The sequence below is a fragment of the Falco biarmicus genome, chromosome 7 (assembly GCF_023638135.1).
Source record: "Falco biarmicus isolate bFalBia1 chromosome 7, bFalBia1.pri, whole genome shotgun sequence".
In the NCBI taxonomy this organism is placed as follows: domain Eukaryota; kingdom Metazoa; phylum Chordata; class Aves; order Falconiformes; family Falconidae; genus Falco; species Falco biarmicus.
The window spans coordinates 16,361,519-16,379,333 of record NC_079294.1 but is presented as its reverse complement, the minus strand read 5'-3'; the positions used below and the strand labels follow the sequence as shown (position 1 = coordinate 16,379,333).

Genomic DNA, 17,815 nt, shown 5'->3' with positions numbered 1-17,815 from the left:
CTTTATGATATAAAAATGTCAGAATGTCACTTTTGTTTGCCATAGGTAATGTCTCGTTGGGAGGAGTATATCAGCAAAGTGAAAGTTAAAGGTGGAAAATTGCCAGATGTTACGGATGTCTCCGGTTTCTTTCCTTTTCACCAGTATTTTGCAAATGCGCCTCAACCAATTTTCAAAGGCAAATCCTATGAAGAAGATATGGAAATTGCTGAAGGGTGTTTTAGGCATGTGAAGAAAATATTCACTCAGCTTGAGGTAAGACATGTCACTGGAAGGTAAGTGGATCTGCTGATCCTATAAAAAACTTCACACAGTTCCAAAATTCTCATTTGCTCTACATCCTAAAAGGAGTACCTATCTCTAGGTATCTTCATTAGTTTGCAGGACATTCAGGTGAGAGTTAACACCTTTGAGTAATATAGACACATCTCACAATAGAGGCAAGGGGCTTATCTGTTTGTTGTTTTTTTTTTAATCTTGGGAAGCAGCCATTCTGCCAGTTTGGTTTTCACTGATTAGGTTACTAGGGTTGGTTTCCCTATCACTGTTCCTCTGATCCTCACAGGGTCATTGTATTTACAGTGAATTGCCTTTAATCAGGTAACCTAGAAGTAACTTAAACAGATTTTCTTCTGTTTTTCCCAGAACTGCTTGAGAGGCTTTTAAAAGTTAGGGTAAAGGTGACCTGTGTATCATTTGGTTATATTAACTGTGTTGGTCTTTCTAATACTGAAGTTGATGTGATGTTATGATACGGTAAAGTATGAAACAGGAAGATAGAGTAGAACAAAAATTTGGGGGATTCTGGAAAGGTTCCTCAGAATTAACTGAATATTTGTTTGCAAATTTATATATGCACACAGGTTGCAGAATTCATTGATGTATTTTTAAAACATTGTTTTTTGTAATATTGTGGTTTCCAGGTTTAGCTTTAAAAGTATTATTCAGATGGGATTGTTAACAGCAGATACCTCCTAACTCTCTTACCTAATTACATTAAGAAGGTGGCCAGATAGTTTGAGTGAATACCTTTTATAAGCAATAATTTTTTGTATTCTGACTTTCTTTTCACCTCCATAGGAATTCAGAGCATTTGAACTTCTCCGCAGTGGCCTGGATAGATCCAAATACCTGTTGGTGAAAGAAGCAAAAATCATTGCCATGACTTGTACTCATGCTGCTCTGAAACGACATGACCTGGTTGAATTAGGTTTCAAAGTAATGATTATACTACACTAATTGGTTTCTGGGTTTGATTCCTCCTGCCACTTGTATAAACTTTTTGTCTGTCCTAAATCTAGGCAACTAGATTATTTTGAGTTACAGCTTTTTTACCAGTTTCAATTTGTAATTTTACTGCTGTAAGTAAAGAAAAATTTAACTTCTGTAAGTAAAAGATGAGATCACTTGTAAGCTATTGCATACATGAAAATGCTTAATAGTGCATGTCTATTAAAGAAGTTACTTTTGCCATGTTAGATGGAACTGCAGTGATATGACTGAGTAATAAAAGGTAGAATTGAGGGAAAAAAACATGGCCTTTATAACTTTCTTTACCTAAAAAATGAACTATGATGCCATGCTGTTTTCACTCTGCAGTGTTAATGATAGGTATTAATTTAGTACAGACTTCTAGATGAAAGCTCACCACAAATAATTCCTTCGGTATTATTTTTCTCTGATAATACACTTGCATTGAATCACGAAAGTGCTGCTTTTCTGCTTCAGTGCAAAGATACCAAATTAGTTTGTTCCACTGCAAAAAGGTTTTCTCTTGTGGATGGGTTGTGGCATATGGGAAGCATGTCATGGATTCCTTCTAGATGTAAGCTGTGATTGGTACAGATGGATCTGCCATTGATGTAGAAGGATTTTTGGTAATACTGATACTGTGCCTATAAGGTAAAATCCTGCAGTAACTGTCCCGCCCATCAAAAACCAAATGCGGAATTGGTGTTGACTTTGGGTAGGCTGAATAACAGCATTATTATGTTATTAATTGTTATTAATTGATGGACATCTCTTTTCTTTCTCAGTATGACAACATTTTAATGGAGGAGTCTGCTCAAATTCTGGAGATAGAAACCTTTATACCTCTCCTGTTGCAGGTTAGACCTGAATCATAAAACATATTACAAAAGATGATAAATGAAAGTCTGTGGTTTTAAACAATACAGAATATTAAAAGGAAAATGTCTTGTGCAGAAAGTAACCTAGAACAGATGTTTGCCATTAGAGTGCACAGTTAAGAACTTTCATATTGTTCTATATTAGTTGTTTATCCTTGGGTTTTAATATTACGGAGTAAGCTACTATGGTTCTAAATATGTTGGTTTTATTGACTAAATAGTAGGATTAGCAGATTTTCATTTTGAAAATGAGAAAGTGAACATGTTCATGTAAACTAGGTCCTGGCTTTGTTACTTTTATTCTATCTCATTTGATAGTGATTATTGCTAATTTTTTTTTACATTATTACTTCTTATTAAATAATGGTTTTGTTTCCCAAGAACATCAGACTTACATAATTGCCCTGTGTTATCCTGTCTGCTTGTGGTGTTTGGTCAGTTTCAGTCAAGGTTAACAGAGCTGGAGAGATACTAAGTACCTACAACTTTAAGGAAACTTGAAGCCAGAGAAAGAAGAGAGATTCTAATTGATATTATACCTCCACAGAAAGAAAAGAAATGGTTACTGGTTCTGCTTCTACTGTTGCCCAATAATTCCACAACTTTGGTCCAGCTCATTCGTAAATGTTTAGCCTGCAATCAGCTGCAGCTTGTACACTGGCAAACCAACAGTTGGTAGATAAAGGAATGTAGTTGTGATACAGTTGAATGGAAGTCTTGCAGCTGGAAAGGTACTGCTAAGGAAAAGAAGGAAGGAAGGAAACTGAAGCTCATGTGGCCCATAGGATACTTACAGTACAGTCTGTAGGAAGCCAGGTTAGCAATAGCTCAGTAACACAAGGGGTTGTTGTGAAAGAGGGTCAACACTGCCAATTTTAAAGTTGAGTATGTTTCCCTAAAAACATTTACTGTAATCATTTCTAAACTCAACACATTCACTCAGACTGTCTTGAAATATTTTTTTTTGTGCCTCCAGCGAAGACTATTTATCTGTGGTTGCTTTTAGCAACTTGAGAGGCATCACTCTCCTCTTTTTAAGAGCTAGAGGATTTCATAAGGAAGGAAAATGTGCTTCTCAAACATCTGTGGCTCTGTAATCTCAGATTATCATGAGATAAAATTTCACCTCTTGAAGTGAAGTATGGGCTCCCTCAGGAACTCTGTGCAAACTCTTTAGCTGCAAATCAGAAGCTGATGTGTGGGAAGTCAGTAAAACAAAGACAGTCTGTACTGTGGACTTGATTCTTACTCAGTGACTCTGAAAAATACACAGTCTGCATTTGCTCATGATCTGAAATTAAGCTTCCTTCAGAAGTTTTGCCTGGAGGAGATATTTTTATTGAAAAGGAATATTTTTAAGTCTCTTAGAAAACCACATCCAAGCTTTTGGATTTTCATTCTGAAGGAAAGTTAATCTCAATTGGAAAAGGCGTGATAGAAACTCCATGAAATATTTGATATGATTTCTAAATGCAGCTCATAATTTTTCACTTTGCTGTTTAACAATGGAGAGTAGAATACAATCGCAGGAAAGTAACTCAATATGGGCCTAGTGCACAAAAGAATGTGTGTGTCCAAGTTAACCGTATTGCTGTTAAACCCAAGTCCTGTTTTCAGTTGCTGCTTAACTGTAGGTTTTTAAGTTTTAGGGACATTAATGTAGTACTGTAACACCTTCTTGATGTGTTAAAGACTGCAGAGTTTTGATAATTATGAGCAGGTAGGCAACTAATTCACTCTCTAAACTCTAAATACTGCCTGAACTCTGAACAGGAGCACATATTTCTCTGTCCTGTTTGGGGTGTTTGGAGAGCAAGCCTCTGTTGGGTGAGGCTTCTCACAAATCATAACACAACATTGTACTGCAGTGCTATGTAGTGAATAAATTGTGTGGCTTTTACCATGGGTTTCGTTACTATATTTCATGAAATAAGTATCTTCCAGTGTTTTTCAGATGTTTGAATGAACATTTAATAACCAGGTGCATCAGACTGGTGAGGGGAAATAAGTGTACGTAAGCAATGCAGAAGTTGGAGAGTTTTGTGTTATTAAAGCAGATTATTTCATCACAGAGCTGTATTCTGGGGTTATTCCATCTACAAGACCTTATTTACAAGAGCCATCCAAATAGTCCTGGAATACTGAAGGTTTTTTTTAACAAAACCTAAAGAACTAGGCTTACAAAGTAGTAGTACCTGATTTCTTGCACTTGCAATTCAGAGTAAGAAATTTTTTAAAACAGAGTTCTTTATAGAGAGCTCCTTGAGATTGAAATTGATGATAAGAGCAGAATGGTTATATAGAATGGGAAAAAAAATTAGATCTCTTTCCATGCCATTGAAAATTACTTCTGTCCTCTTACTTTCTTACTAAGACATCTTTAGGGCTGAGGAGCTAGACAGTCCAGAGTTCAGTTTTCCTTCTTTGCTCTCTGATCAGAGAGGGCTTAAGAGCTCTTCCATTTCAAGAGGCAAGAAAAGGAACTTTAGGCTTTGTCTTGAATATGCTCCTGTGGGGAAAGGACAACAAACATACTGAAGCACTTTCAGTCCAAGAGCTAGGGTGAGGATTAGTTAAGAGGCACATCCTGGTCACGGAAAAGGCCATGTGGGAATTCCAGAGGTAAACAGGTGAAGCATGTGAACTAAAGAGACACTTGAAAGGCAGGTTTGGTTTGTGCCTTAGGTGTGTGAGCACTAAAACTGTTTCAGATGCTTCAGGCAGTTCATATTCACTGTCTCAGAACCCAAGAAATAAACGTTTAAAGGTCTGTTCTAGGATAACACTACTGTGTAGAAATCAGGAGTATTTTTACTATTGTAACTTCTGTAATTGTGGTTCTTCCTTTTGTCACCTGAAAATATATTACTTTTGGCCTTTAAAATAATACAAAATTTATTCTGATGTTTCTCTACTGATTTTAATAAACTTACATGTTGCTTTGTAAGAAACAAGACTTTTTTTAAACACTTATTCTTTTACTCCCTTTTTCTGGTAGTAGTTTGGAAAGAAGCTAAAAGTCTTTAAAATGGCTGCAGTTCAGTGTAGCTTAAGAACAAATGTTGAAATTTGTTTAGGGCTTAGACTAAGACAGCCAGTGTGACTATTAATGTGTTGTAAACTGAGTGCCTTGATTATATTGTAATAGTTGTAATTGTTTAAATCTAGAACCCCCAGGATGGATTCAGTCGTTTGAAGCGGTGGATTATGATTGGTGACCATCATCAGTTGCCACCAGTCATTAAGAACATGGCTTTTCAAAAATACTCCAACATGGAGCAGTCTCTTTTTACACGGTTTGTTCGTGTTGGAGTGCCAACTGTTGATTTGGATGCACAGGGAAGAGCAAGAGCAAGGTAAGACAGAGAAAATTGCATATCTAGCTTGTAATAAATCACCAGATGAAAAATTGGAAAAGTGCGTATGTAATTTTGTAAGCTTGGTTTTTATTGTTAGGATAGGAGTTTGCAAAACTTATTTAGTTGTTTTGTTCCGTTTGTTTCAGCTTAGACTGGGAAGGCAGATTTTACTTTGCTGAAATGTAATCAGATTTACTTTCTTTTTTGTTACATAGTAGTACTCTGCTGTTGTATGAGTACTTTAATGAAAATATTGAAAAGAATGGTAGTAGTCTTAAGTGTTTAGGGTTTTTTGCAGTTGAGACTCTTTTGCAGAAACTTCCTTTTCTAAACTAATGTATTTAGTATAATCAAGGCTAAATAAAGATTTGATTTGACTATAAAATATTTCCCTTAAAGTCTGCAAAAGGATGCTTTCCTTGTGGTATTTCAGCAGAGCTTTAGCTTTGATTTGAGACAATCAGGTTGTCCATGCAAAAGTGTAAAGCCTTTTTTATATTGAAAGAGATACTGTGTCTCTCTAGTAAGATACCTTTTTTTTTTTTATCCATGTATTTGTCATTTCATTGTGGTAATTTAGATGTCAAATTTATTTATTGTGTAAAGTGCATATTTGTGGTGTCGTATTAAGAAGGGAAGAAAAAAACAAAAAAGAGAAAATTACTTCATATGAAATCTTGCGGCTCTTAAGTTTAATTATAAATCCTAAATTTTTAGGCATAAAATGGAGTGAACTATACAAATAACCTTTTTTTTTTTTTTTTCATGTAGGAAATGTTAGGGGTGGTAGAATATTACTTCCTAGTCACATGAACAACAGTTGAGTATGATTTTTAAAATGCAGATTATATCTGAGTATGATGATAAATTAAATTCATTTTGCCATCTACTACTTTGCAACATCTCAGCAAATCTGTTTGAGATAAGAGAGCAGAATTCCTTCTCTTTGCAGGCAATTTCAAGGATTTTTTCCACAGTTCTTTATGCTTTGTCTTTTCTGAATGTAGGTAGTAGCTTCACCATGAATTATCTGCTACTTTATCTGGTCTGGACATTGTTGTGCATTTGTGGATGAGGCATTTTTGTTATATTACTGTCCCTATAAGTACCAGAGATGATTCAGAATTGGGTAGATTTTTGATTGCTTTCCTTCACATCTCATGTTAATACATGGCAGTACACAAAATAAAATAAATTTCTTTTTGCAGTAAGAAGCTTTACAGCAGATAATGCAGAAAATCCTTTTTCTCTTACTCCTTCCTTTTGGTCAAGAAGCATTAATAATCCTTAAGTTTTGTTACCAAAGAGAATTCCTACTAGATTCCTTTGCAAAATTTGTACCCTTCGATGTAAAGCTGATGAACTGGAACAGGCTGAAAAGCTGAGTGTACTGCACTGCAGTGAAATCTGAAGTTTTATGTGATAGAACACCAAACGGAATCAAAACTTAAAAATAAAAAATTGCTGGATAGCTTGTGTATGTTCATTTATATATATATACAGGCTATCCAGCAAAATTATTTTTTTCATTGAAAGCCTACACAGAACCCCTCACTTTCAAGATCAATGCTTCCATATCTGAACTATTTTGAATGAGTTAAAGAGCCAGCTTTTAACTATTCGGGGTTTGTCTGTGTGTTTTTGAACAGTTTGTGTAACCTCTATAACTGGCGTTACAAGAATCTGGGTAACCTGCCTCATGTGCAGCTTCTGCCGGAGTTCAGAACAGCCAATGCAGGGTTTTTGTATGACTTCCAGCTTATAAATGTGGAAGACTTCAATGGTGTGGGAGAGTCTGAACCCAATCCTTATTTCTATCAGGTAAGGGAAGTATTATATGTATAATTTACTTGATTTGGTTATGGCTTATTAAATCTGCAATGAAGACAAACTATCAAAATACAGTAAACTGATGTTTAATTCATGTTCTCAGATAATTGAGTCATATGTGCACATGATTTTTTTTTTTTCTGCTTTTAATGAGTTTTGAATGTTGAAAATGGTAAGTTATTATGTTGTACTTTTTGCTTAAAGTGAATGACTGTGCTTGATATCTGTGTTTTCTCAGCGTTATGGGAGGGGTGAGATTTGGTATATAATTCATTGCGAAACATTGTTTTGGCCTATGGCAAATTAAAAGTTCATTGTAATTCAGCTGTACTGCCACTGCCATGATAGTGAAATAAACAGTAGCATTTCCCCTGTACAGGAAGGATTGAAGTTTGCCCTGTGACACATATATGAGTTTGAAGAGGTGCTGTATTGATGTACATGGAAGAATGCTGAAAAGCCCAATCCTCAGAGAATGAAACAGTACTAAAAGAAATATACCTAAGAGGCAGAGAGACATTGAGGCTGAAGGAAATTGCCAAAAAACCCTAGCCTTGGCATTTCTGAACTAAATTTTCAAATTAAGCCATCAACAACAGCTTCTATCTGTTTCCCTTAAATATAGGAAAACCTTGTAATGAGGTGCTTATATTTTCAGTCTTCTTACTTTTCTTGTTTTAAAAACAGTGATGAAACAGACTCTGGTGCCTAAATCACCAGTTTGGGTTTTGGAAAATTTAGAAGCTGGAGCTGTGTGCAGGTTAATGGTTTAATTCAAATATGGAATTAACACCTTATATTTTGCTTAATACTGTGGAAAGCAAAGAATAGGCTTTAACATGATAATATTCATGGTCATTTTTTCCCCCCTGTGAAGATCATTGAGACTTATATTAATCTATTCTTTTAAAAGGTATGAAAGTTATTAGTAAGTTTTGCTTGGGTTCCTCTCAGGTGTTTTTAAATACAAACTAGTATGCTATTAGTGAAGAAAGCAACGGTGAGTCATAATCCACTCACATCTAAATTGAAGGCAGAGTTGTTTGGAGGGCAGAGTTTCTTTTGATTTTGTTTTTTAAGCTCTAACACTGTAATGTACAAGTAGTAAAAAAGTTGTCCTGTGGAACAGGAACAGCTGAAATTAGCGCCTTAAAAATGGGTTTCTGGTAATTGAGAATCTGAGCACTGCTTTAGACCACTCCTGGGCCAAAGAAGATCTTGAAGATTGAGAGATATTAGCAGAGTATGTTTGTGGCATTGTATGCTTTTTCATGAGGTAACAGTTTGATGCCATGTATTATTTCTCTTTGTGAATTTGGGTGTTTCTTTCCAGACTTAAAGGGGATTAAAATTTGCGGAATAGCTTTACACCCACAGGTGTTTGATATGCCTGGCAACTGCATTTCCCAAGTAATGCAGAGGCCATTTAATAAGAAAAAATAAATGAGGCTGGTATGTCCAGCCTAGTCAAATGTATGCCAAGTGGGGATAAGAGTCTCAGTATAAACAGAGCAGGAATAAATGTCGGCAATTGAGAACAGCTTTTTAACCTGAAAGATGATTTTTGTTGACAGACAATGGATTTAAACAGGCTATGAATAACTTCAGTCTGGAAATAGAAGAAAATTTCCTGTAGCCAAGAGAGTGATGCTTTGGGACAGACATTATTTCTTATTATGGCACAGAAAAAAAGTTAGGAAATACAAAATAATAGCTGGTCATTTGAAATTGAGTAAGCATATGGCCTGCTATAGAAATAACGGGATTTAATAATCTAGATGTCTTTTTCCTAATTAATAGTTGAAAGAAATTTACTTACTCAAATTCAACTAATTTTTACTTTCAGGTTACTGGAGAGTGAGTTACTGCAACTTGTTTGCATGCATGTTTGGAACCATGTTATATTGGCACTAAGTGTTTTTTTAAATGCCTGTATTTAAATACAGGTATCTGTAGATTATCAGCTTCTAATACTTTTTAACAAATAATTCCAGTTTTACCTATCAGGTGTGGGGGTTTTGGGCATGGGACCTTTAAGAAGGAAAAAAATGAAATATTGTTTGAGTTCTGCAATAATAATAAAGGTGGCAGTTCCTTTGTGCAGACAGCTATGAGCATTTAATGCATGTAGATACAAATGTGTAAATATTTACTGGTCCATAAAACTAAATTATATTTAACATTTAATTATTATTGTATTTAAGCACTATTAAGTATTTAGAATTTAATGTTGTTGAAATAAAACTGGGAGCTTCTGCATGAATATTGGAAGGTGTCAATCAGTGGCTAACAATATCGATGTAGGTATTTTCAGCAGTTTTCTGAAGAGGAATCAAAATGAAGTTAAGTGTTCTTTTACTCTTTCAAAATGGCTTTTATTAAATGAGCAAAAAACCCACCAGATCTAGAGACATTTATCCCAGCACTGAGGCTTTTGTCTAAATACATGTTAACATCAGAGGTGGTGTTCTTTTCAACCCTACAAGTTGAGTAACCCCTTTTTCTCCTCTTTTAAACTTTAAGAATCTTGGTGAAGCAGAGTATGTTGTGGCAGTCTTCATGTATATGTGCCTGCTTGGTTATCCTGCAGACAAGATAAGTATCCTGACAACATACAATGGACAGAAGCATCTGATTCGTGATGTCATTAATCAGCGGTGTGGACATAATCCACTGATTGGACGGCCAAACAAGGTGACTTTTAAAATATCAGTCATTAGAGTGGTTCTGGTTTGTTTGTTTTTAAATCGTTATATTATAGAACAGACTAACAGATTCACAGCTTTCTGCACAAGTATTCCCTGGTCAACTACACATTCAATAACCTACATTCTATGGAATTTCATAGAGTAGTACCCTTGTTTCTGCCTGTTGTAATTTGACATACAAATTAAGTGAGGTTGGTGAACTTGGAAAGGCTGCCGACTACATGAGACAGAATAACTGTCGCTTATTTTGTCCTCAAAAAAAAACCCCAACCAGACAAAAACCAAAGAAACCCCAAAGCCACACCTTCAGGAAGATCCACTCAGTGGAAATGACTTGATAAAATCTAATGAAACAAATAAAAAACATGGTTATAAAAGTCTGATACTAATTCTGCACATTAAAACTCTGTGTTGTAAAACTGATGGCTTTCAACAATCTTTCAGTGTTAGTACCTTACTGTTAGCTGCCTGAATTGAATAAAAATGTAACAGAAACTTTATACAGTCAGCCAAAAGCTCCTCCCAACATCTCCCCAAAAGAACAGGGTGATGATTTTTTTTGTTAAAGACCTACTTAACCAGAGTTAAAGTGCTTTCCTTTCTCTTCTCCTTTACTGCAGTCTCAGTCTGAAGTTGATGTTAAAATTTTGGTGTCACTGTTAATTGAAATGGCAAAGATTAACCTATGGAGGTTTTTTCTTGGTTTTTGATTCCCTAGGTAACAACTGTGGACAGATTTCAAGGTCAACAAAATGATTATATTCTCCTTTCACTAGTGCGTACCAAAGCTGTAGGCCACCTTAGGTATGTAAGAAGAAACTCTTGTAGTGTCATTAAACTACAGGTTTTCTGTACCAGGAAGATGTTCATAGTCATTATACAAACATGTTCAATTATTTTAGTACGTAGTAGAAATGAAGTTTAATGTTATGTATTGGAAGTTCAGACATACTTCCTTTTATAACTGGTACCCTCTTCACAACCACTTTATCCTTCGGTAATGGCTCTTGTTCTATAACTAGTTTATATTACTGCAGATAGGCTGGACTTGATTTCACCCTAGTAGAACAATAGGCATGTAATGCTTGTTCAGTGAATGCAGGGTTAAATTTTCTCATAGACTCCTCCCCGTAAGCAAGCCTTTGATTTATTTTGTCTCAGAACTGTTTGGTCACTGCTCACATTACATTATTATGTGTAGTTTCAAAAGTTGGCACTTCAGTTTTGGGGTAGGGTGGAGGAAGACTTGTCTAATCAGCAGTATTTAGATGAGTTACCAAACTTACATTTACTCGTTCAGGGATACAGAAGTGCTGTTATGATTTTTTTCTCAGTGTCTTGTGAAATCTAGGAAATTATCTTTTCTTGTGAAATCTAGGAAAACAGTAAAGGGTGATTTTTTTCATAATTATTGTTGGTACAGTGAACCCCTTACATAATGGTTCAAGGATTTGATAGTTACTGAAACAGTATGTAGGGAGAAAATCTAAAGACAAAATGGTATTTTAGCAGATGATTATATATTTCCTTTAATTCAGACTTCTACATCCTTCTAGTTATTTTTATTGGAGCTGTGTCATCAGTGAAAAAGAACGTGATTGATTTTTTTTGTTTTCTGAAGGGATGTCCGACGATTAGTTGTTGCCATGTCAAGAGCCAGGCTTGGGCTTTATATCTTTGCAAGGGTGTCACTGTTCCAGAACTGTTTTGAGCTAACTCCAGCTTTCAGCCAACTCACAGCTCGACCACTTCACCTCCATATTGTTCCCACAGAATGTTTTCCAACAGCAAGACAGGTAGGAACAGCTGCTCTGAATTTTGCTATCTGTAATGGGGGGGGGGGGTTGCCCACTTTGAGTGGGCTATAAGAGGTGGGACCATCTTCTTTGCTAAACCAGTGCCTCTTGGATAATTATGTACCTAGAGTTAGCTTTTATCATGATACACGCTAACTGTTTTTAATCGATCTTTCCACAAAACTTAGTCATCAATATGTTGCTGCATCTGGTTTTTTTTCCTAAGTTCTGCCTGTGTAAGTCAATAAATAATTTTCATTTGTGATAAATAGGTAAATTTTTAGTTATGAAACAAAATAATGTTCTCTAAAAAATAGAAGAAGGGCCACACAAAGCTAATTGCTTCTCATTAAAAGAGGTAAAATTACATTTGACTGAGTAATTCAGGGTAACCAATCAACTGTTTTTTAAATTGAGGCCAGAATCACAAAAGAGTTTTGTTGCTGAACTAGGTTCATAAATAGGAATCATAATGATTTGCACTAGATCTTTAGGGAAGGGTTTTTATTGATCATCTAAGCACAGGACACAGAGTAAGATGCTAAATGAAGAAATGGAAGAGCACATCTGCATTGCTTCCTGAGCTTTGAGAAGGGGTGCCTGCATGAACTCAAAATTGTTACAGATCTTTCCCTGGTCTTAAGTGCTGTTGACAAGTTTGGGAGGGAGCCCTTCGTTGGAAACCTTCAGGTCCACTGTGCAACAAAGAATGTGGTGTGCACGGTCAGCGAGTGTGAGCAAGAAGGAGCTGGACTGTGGTGGACAAGTAGGCTAGGTCCTAATCTGATCGTAAACTATTTGTGCCTTAATATGTTAAGTGACTCAAGTCCACGATGTACTTTATAGAGTAAGCATCAGAACCTGACCTTTCCATTTGAAGTTTCTTCCTTGGGCTGCAGTGTTGTGATTAATCCAGTTCCCCAAAGTGTAAGACCTATACTTCCTATCTTTCCAAAGAATTAGGCTTTTTTTTTTTTCTTTAAAAGCATTTCTTAAGAGTTTGTTTTCTAATATAGTTAAATAACATTTGAATAATGGTTGTTTTGCTTTACTTGCTGAGTGTCTGCTTGTTTGCCCCTTCCTTAGAATGGAGAAAGACCATCTCATCAAATACATGTTATTAAGAACATGCCTCAAATGGCTAACTTTGTGTACAATATGTATATGCACATGATACAGAGTACACGCCACTATCAACAGGTAAGGACCTTCTAACTTTTGGAAGATGTGTGTTTAAAGTAAAACTGATTTTTTTAGCAAGTGACGTGAGATGCTGTTGAGATTTGAGACTTCCTATTATGTGTAAAATTCAAGAAAGTTTTATGACTGGGAGTGAGAACATGGAAGTTTTTAAAATCTTGCAGTAGTAACAGCAGTGTCTTTTAGTAATTTAAGCCCCATTTTAAGTCCCCAAAACCAGCAGTAATTGATACCAAGTGCTAGACATGGCTCTGCCTGGGCCCAAAAATTCATCATTAATAGTAAAGAACTAGCCTGACCAGTATTTACTTGAAGTGAACTTGTGTGCTGTGTTTCAGGTAAGTGCAGCTAGTGGTGTTATAGCACCACAGCATGGTGCAACAATGTTTTGCAGTAGAGGTTCTCATGACAAGCCTGTAGTGTATAGAAAGACCAGATCATGTCTTGGAACCATTTTAACCATGTTAGTTCACTCTATTATCCCTGCTGGTTAGCAGCTGTAGCGTTTTTATTCTGGAGCGGTTTTTTTCAGCACTAGTTCAGCACCAAGCAAAGTAGCATGAGGTTGGAAGCAGTTGTAGATGCTTTCTCCCTTCTGTACCCATTTTTGTTCATGTTTAATCCCTGAAGCCGAATTCAGAACCCAACAGAAACATCTTGTCATCTTATGTATGTAAGCAGAGCTTTAAGGTAGTTTAGGTAATATGCTGAGCAGAAAGCTGCCTTTACTCAGCATACTTGGATCCGTAAATGCCTAGAGGTAGTTGATAGTAAACAGAAAGGGAGAGGTTTTAAATGCTACTGCTCAACTGCATCACCTTTCACTTAATGTGTGGGTGTGTCATGATTATATCACCACTAATTTGTTCTTTCATGGTACTCTGCAGTTCCCTCGTTTTTTTTCTCTTCTGAAGGATTTTCAAAAGTGGAAAAAATGTATGTAAAAGGGCACTCCTCGCTCTGCATTAGCTGACTGTGGGAAGAGAGTGGTAGCATGGCTCTGTATCCTTAAACAGATTAGTCCGAGGAACTTGTCTCTGAGGTCTAGGTTCTGTTCTTTAATACAAGGATTTTTTGCCATCACCTTTCTTCCTTCTGCCTTCCACTGACTGTTTCACCTAATATGGAACAGTGTAATCAGTAGAGATCAGAACCCAAAACTTCTCCTTTTACTGAATGTCAGGCTTTCAAATAGTAAATTTCTTTTTCTCTGCAGTTCTTACCCAGTGATTTGGTTTTTTTCTGGGAGGCATAGCTTCAGCCAGATTTGGAGTATTTTGCTATGCAGAGGAAGCCTTTGCCAGGTGGACAGGATACTTTCTTGCTGTTTTGAGGAAGTGCTCTAATTATCTGCTGTAAAGAAAAGGGGATGGAGAAAGAGGAGTGACACTACTAAAATCTCTTCTTGTAACTGTATGGTTTTTTTTAAAGTAGTGAGAACTCACACTGCTGTTAGAAACCCAGTCCTATAAGCATATGATGTGACTTGTTTTGGAGCCAATTTGTCTAATATAGTTTGAGTCTTCATCACATACAATCCGCACAGTTGAGAGATCTCCATGGACTGTGCATTTAGTCACATTCAGATGTAAATGAATAGCCCTGTCAAAACTAAGAAGTGAATACATGTCCTGAAAAGCAGATGACAGCATCTAAATTTTACCAAAAGATGGGTTTGCTTGACATCTTTATCAGATATGGATCCAATCCTTCTGCTAATACCAGTTACTTTTTAGCATCCTATTCTTGTTCAGTACTAGCTAAAATTAGTTACAAAACTGCTGTTTTCCTACTGTGGCAATGAGTCACATACTCCTTGCAGCAGAAGCCAAAAAGTAATCTGGGGAAAAAAAAAAAAAGCATGCGTTATGTTTCTTTTGCCCTATTTAGTACAACATGATATTTTTCCTTTTCTTTTACGCTAGTCTTAACAGTAGTAGTCACGAAGCACAACATGCATCTAACTAAATGTAAGAAGAAAGAGTATGAATTTGTTTCATGCATCAAGAATATATTTTTGTAATTAAAGCATATCTGGTTTTGAAAAACAATTTTTCTGTGAACAAATAATTAAGAGACACCAGTATGATAACATCAAAGTCTACAAAAAAGCGCTTTTCATATCTCTGCTGGCAGTTATAATTGCTTCATAGATTTGCCTATGCTTGTCAGAAATTTGTAGTATTAGTGTCATCTAATTGGCAGTAAGACTTCACTGTAATTAAACATTTAGTCACGTGAAGCCAAGTTGCTTTCAAGCAAAACAAAACTAAACAACCAACCGTGGGAGGTTTATCGACTTTCATTTAATTAAAATGCTTCACAACGTTCCAAGGAAAAATCCATCAAGTCATCAAATAATGTCAGTCTGCAAGAAGTATGAGTGTTTCTGTACAACCTGGAGTTGTATAGCATTCATCCATCCTCTTCAATTCAGTGTATTCTTGAGGGTTTTTTCCCCCAAAGTCTGTGACACAGTTACTGTTGCTGCTTATAATAGTTTGCAAACTACTCTTTTGGTTGTGAGCAAAACACTTGGAATATACTAAATTACTTTTCTAGAAGTATTACGTGAGAAATGTGTAAGCGCTTCTTTAACTGTTACTGGAACTTGACAGCTGTGAAACTTGTGTACCTATGGGTAACATTCGCACAGCATTTTATAAGGTATTTCAAGGGGAAATTACTGGAATGAGTTGTTAAAGACAGGCCTGTTAAAGGCCTCAAAAAGCAAGTTAAACATATATAGGAGTTTGAAATGGTAATCAGTGAGATTACGGTAGGTATGTGCCTGTTGCTCCAAGTAGGGATTTACCATAGCCCTATTACTTGTCTGGCTGTTTGGGATAATGAAATGTGTTTGATATACTTGAATCAGAAGTACTGAGTTCTTAACACCCTCTTTTAAGGCTAAAAATGTGTCTAGTAAGACCATTGTGTGAGCCAAGGTTATTCTTAATTTTTTTTTTTTTTTTTTTTACATAGGAGTTAAGTGCCTTCAAATGTTTAGGGCTTCTAAATTTTAAGTCTTTGTTAACTTGTTATCTAATGCAAAAACCTAAATATAAGGTGAAACAGTCCAACCTAAATTAGGAATAGGCACCCGAATAGATGTATTTGTTGTAAAAACTGAAAATAAGTTCTTTTTTAATCATCTAGCGTTTACTGCCCCCACCTGCCATGATTGAAGAACCAGAAGTTACTCAGACTCAAGAGACTGAAGTAGAAAGTGAAGTGCAAGACACGCAGGAAGATGCAGAAGAAAAAGAGAATAAGGTAGGGGAAGAAGTGGTAAAGGAAGGAGAACTGAAAGTGGCCGAAGTGGATGAACATCGAACAATGCCGGAACACCCGGGAAGAGACAGTGATAGTGGAGACAGCGAACCTGAGAATGAGACTGAAAAGTGATCCACGGGATGTTTGTCCTCTACATGTTTTGGAGAACAGATGGGGGAAAAAAGCAGTTAGAAGAGTAATTGCTGTTTGTGCATTGACTTTTTAAAATGTTTGCTTGTGTAACATCACCTGTTGGGTATATTTTTCACTGAATGCTTTGTGGACTAGCCGAAGGTTTGGCAAACATTTTACTGAATTCTTGTCAGTATCAGTAATTTGCTTAATGGATACGCAATTTCATTCTCAGAAGTTTTTCAGTAAAGATGCTTTTTATACCAGTTTTGAGTGTTTGGCTTTAATTCAGTCACTGCGTTACCCGTTAAATCTCACTGATTAAGTGTATTCGATATTAGTCAGACACTGCTTGTAGTTTCCTTAATATTTTACAATGGAGAATTCCTTATGTAGAGCTGTGCTCAAATACACTGAGATGGTATCTTAGGTGTAGGCTCAAGTTCAGTGAGGTATTTGTGTGTGTGTGAGTAATAATGTGAATTACCATGGGACTTTGAAGTGTGTAAAAGCCTTTTTGAACGGGGACCTTAGCAGGTTCTCAGAATTTCTTGAGGCGCAGGTATTTAGCGACTTCTGATGCTGTTTTTAATTGATGGTTATTTACAGAAGTAGTAAGGATGCAGCTTTCCAACAGTACTGTTGTTTAAATAGTGTTTTGAAATAAATGTATTCCGTTTTAAGAGGACACAGTAATTGCCTAGCATAAAGCCACATGTGGAAGAAAAAGGGAAGTAGTTTCCTGAATGCAGGATTTGCAGAACTACGATATTGTTGTTAATGACATAGTGGTTTAATGTTTTAGGTTTTTTTCTAGGGTAACTTCCAAGTGTGCATCCTTCATAAAGTGATTAGAGAAAGGTTTCTCCTTGGTTCATTAAGGATACCTGCCAACTTGGCAAGTTAGTCAGTAGTTCAGTAAGACTTAGGAATTTCCAAGTAGATTTTCAAGCACACCTATTATTGCTGCTAAAGGGAAAATGCTTGGTTTTCAAGTGTTGCAGCTGTGAAGCTGCCAGGATTTCCTTATTAAACTGACTAGAGAATAATTAACTTACAGGCTTTTATTAATAGCATTGAGGTTCTTTATTTTTCTTAATACTTTTGTATTATAGTAAGGAAAAAAGAAATAGTATGAAGTTAAATATAAGCCAAGCTCCATGAAACATGTCTATTGCACACCTGTGGGTGCATGCTGAGGTCTCATCTGCGCTCCCCCTGAAATCATTCTCTCCCCATCAGTTACAGGGGAGCTCAAGAGTAACAAATCCTAATACTTGCTGTTGGTACACAGTGTTCTATGTTTTTCGTTTGCTGAAATGAAGTTTTCCCAGAGGAAACTAATCATTTGAGCAGAATTGGTATTCTTTTATTGCTTGTTGGAA

The 17,815-nt window shown here is 36.1% G+C and overlaps 1 protein-coding gene across 1 annotated transcript in view; it reads left to right on the top strand.

The window, feature by feature from the left end:
* Positions 1 to 16,696, top strand: part of AQR (aquarius intron-binding spliceosomal factor) — a 55,782-nt gene extending 39,086 nt beyond the window's left edge. Inside the window, exons 26-35 of the mRNA XM_056345138.1 lie at positions 46 to 255; positions 1,081 to 1,218; positions 2,037 to 2,108; positions 5,298 to 5,485; positions 7,138 to 7,309; positions 9,842 to 10,012; positions 10,745 to 10,830; positions 11,648 to 11,822; positions 12,909 to 13,022; positions 16,182 to 16,696. Of these exons, the coding sequence (XP_056201113.1) occupies positions 46 to 255; positions 1,081 to 1,218; positions 2,037 to 2,108; positions 5,298 to 5,485; positions 7,138 to 7,309; positions 9,842 to 10,012; positions 10,745 to 10,830; positions 11,648 to 11,822; positions 12,909 to 13,022; positions 16,182 to 16,430 (1,575 nt within the window). The 3' untranslated portion in view covers positions 16,431 to 16,696. The remainder of the gene's footprint in view (positions 1 to 45; positions 256 to 1,080; positions 1,219 to 2,036; positions 2,109 to 5,297; positions 5,486 to 7,137; positions 7,310 to 9,841; positions 10,013 to 10,744; positions 10,831 to 11,647; positions 11,823 to 12,908; positions 13,023 to 16,181) is intronic.
* The last annotated feature ends 1,119 nt before the right edge of the window (positions 16,697 to 17,815 follow it).